General features: G+C 36.5%; 1 protein-coding gene across 1 annotated transcript in view; it reads right to left on the reverse strand.

Annotated features, from left to right (window-relative positions):
- LOC106873192 (unconventional myosin-Va) overlaps positions 1–2,468 on the reverse strand; it is a 147,027-nt gene that overhangs the window by 5,767 nt on the left and 138,792 nt on the right. Inside the window, 2 exon segments of the mRNA XM_052974378.1 lie at positions 672–784; positions 1,854–2,004. Of these exon segments, the coding sequence (XP_052830338.1) occupies positions 672–784; positions 1,854–2,004 (264 nt within the window).

A 2,468-nucleotide genomic window follows, 5' to 3' on the forward strand; every position in this document is an offset into this window, starting at 1 on the left:
CACCACATGTCCATACCAGCGCAATCGTCTCTCTTGCACGCCACAACTGATGCTTCTAATGTTCAGCTTTTCTCTCAAGATACTTACACTCTGACGGGTATTCACATTGACATTACACATCCAACGGAGCATACTGGCTTCATTCCTTGCGAGCTTACGGATGTCCTCAGCAGTTACAGCCCATGTTTCACTGCCATGTAGCATGGCTGTTCGTACGCATGCGTCATACAGTCTGCCTTTTACTCTGAGTGAGAGTCCCTTTGTCGCCAGCAGGGGTAAGAGCTCTCTAAACTTTGCCCAGGCTATTCTTATTCTAGCAGCTACACTTTCAGCACACCCACCCCCACTACTAACTTGGTCGCCCAGATAGCGGAAGCTATCAATAATAATAATAATAATAAGTTGTCAGTTGTTTGACCTTAACCAGTTGAGCATGTCCCTTCGCGGCTGAAGATATGTGCATCTCTGATCATGAGCAGAAGTAGTGGGGAGCATCATAGCCATGTGTTGAGAGGAATTCTTTGGGGTTTGAATAATTCACCTTTGGAAACATGGGTGTTTTGCTCAACATCCTTAAACAAACCTTACTCAGGGACCTTCTGAGCAGGTTAGGGTTAGGATTAGGATGGTTTGTAGAAGGGGACCAGCGAGGATAACAAGAAGGTACTTACAATCTTCTGTAGATTATCCAATGCATCTGGTTCCACTTCATTGTTTGGTATACGCCCACGTCGATCCTCCTTGTTCAGGCCAGCAATGGCTTCATGTTCAAGAATTGCAGGAACTGGAAAAGAAGATTATTAAGATCATTTACATTTATATCTATTGATCTGTCTGTCTATCTCAACATTCAACATCCATTTTCCAAGGCATAGGCTGGGCAGTTCAACAGGAACTGAAGAACTATAGGTCTGTGCCAAGGTCCAATGTCTGCTTCGGCATAGTTTCTATGGCTGAATGCTCTTCCTAATGCCAATAGAACTCTCTTAAAAGAAAAAGTATTTATTGGATAATGTAGTCCCAGTTGATAAACAAGTACTACAAGAAGAAGATAGCAAAACAGTAATAACCCTAAGAATATCATGAGGTTAGATAAATATAGTGATATCATGTGGTTAGATAAATATAGTGATATCATGAGGTTAGATAAATATAGTGATATCATGTAGTTACATAAATATAGTGATATCACATGATTAGTTAAATATAGTGATATCATGTGGTTAGATAAATATAGTGATATTGTGGTTAGATAAATATAGTGATATCATGTGGTTAGATAAAAAATATTAAAAAAGCACCCAGTAAAAGCTATAAAGGGGTCACATTAGGAAGGGCATCCAGCAGTAGAAACCATGCCAAAGCAGAAACTGGACCATGACTCAGCCCTTGGGCCCATCAGATCTTGTCAAACCATCCAGCTTATAGCTATGTGGAATATAGTGGAGGCATTGTATCTCAGTGGTTAGGGTGCTGGACTCATGATTGTAAGATTGTGGTTTCAATTACTGGACCGGGCGATGTGTTGTGTTCTTGAGCAAAACACTTCATTTCACGTTGCTTCAGTCCACTCAGCTGGCAAAAATGATTAATCCCATGACTGACAGGCGTCCTGTCCAGGTGGGAAACATGTATGTCATTGAATCAGGAAACCACCTCTTAGGAGTCACTATGACGAGACATGGAACATAGACATTAAATGATGATGATATATAGACAATATTTAAACAACATGTAGACAATATTTACCAATATTTAGACGCTGAAAACTATTGGAGATATTTACCAATATTTATACAATATTTCGACAAATTCTTCCAATAAGTAGACAAAGAATGATTGAGGATATTTACCAATAAGTTTATCCAGGTTTTCTTTCATAACTTTGATTAACTGTCGGTAATTATAGACACATAGGTCGTTAAAGACTGGTCGGTACTCAGACAGGTCAAAGTTTCGTAAGCAGTGTTCATTTTGTTTGGAACTATTGGTATTTTGGTAACGCTACAAAGATCAGACATGTAATATTCATGTATTAGATAGATAGAGAGATGTGTGTATATATATATATATATATATATATATACATATATATAACTACATATATACACATGTATGTATGTGTACATATATATATATGTGTATGTGTGTGTGTGTGTATGTATATGTTTAATTGATAGAGAAGTGATAGACACAATTCGTGGAGGAAAAAAGAAAGGGAGATGACAGACACAAATGGATGAAGAATGAGAAAGAAAAAGATATGTATATAAGAATGATAATATTATTAGGGATAAAAATCCAAATTTACAGGTAAAAACACAATTAAATTCAATTTATTAAAAATTAAAATTAAATTAAGTTTCACAGTGGATTTTCATCGATGAGGTCATGAACCTTGGTTCTTTACCCTAAAACTACATATATATATATATACATATATATATATATATATATATATATATATA

This window comes from Octopus bimaculoides, chromosome 18 (assembly GCF_001194135.2).
Source record: "Octopus bimaculoides isolate UCB-OBI-ISO-001 chromosome 18, ASM119413v2, whole genome shotgun sequence".
Classification (NCBI taxonomy): Eukaryota; Metazoa; Mollusca; class Cephalopoda; order Octopoda; family Octopodidae; genus Octopus; species Octopus bimaculoides.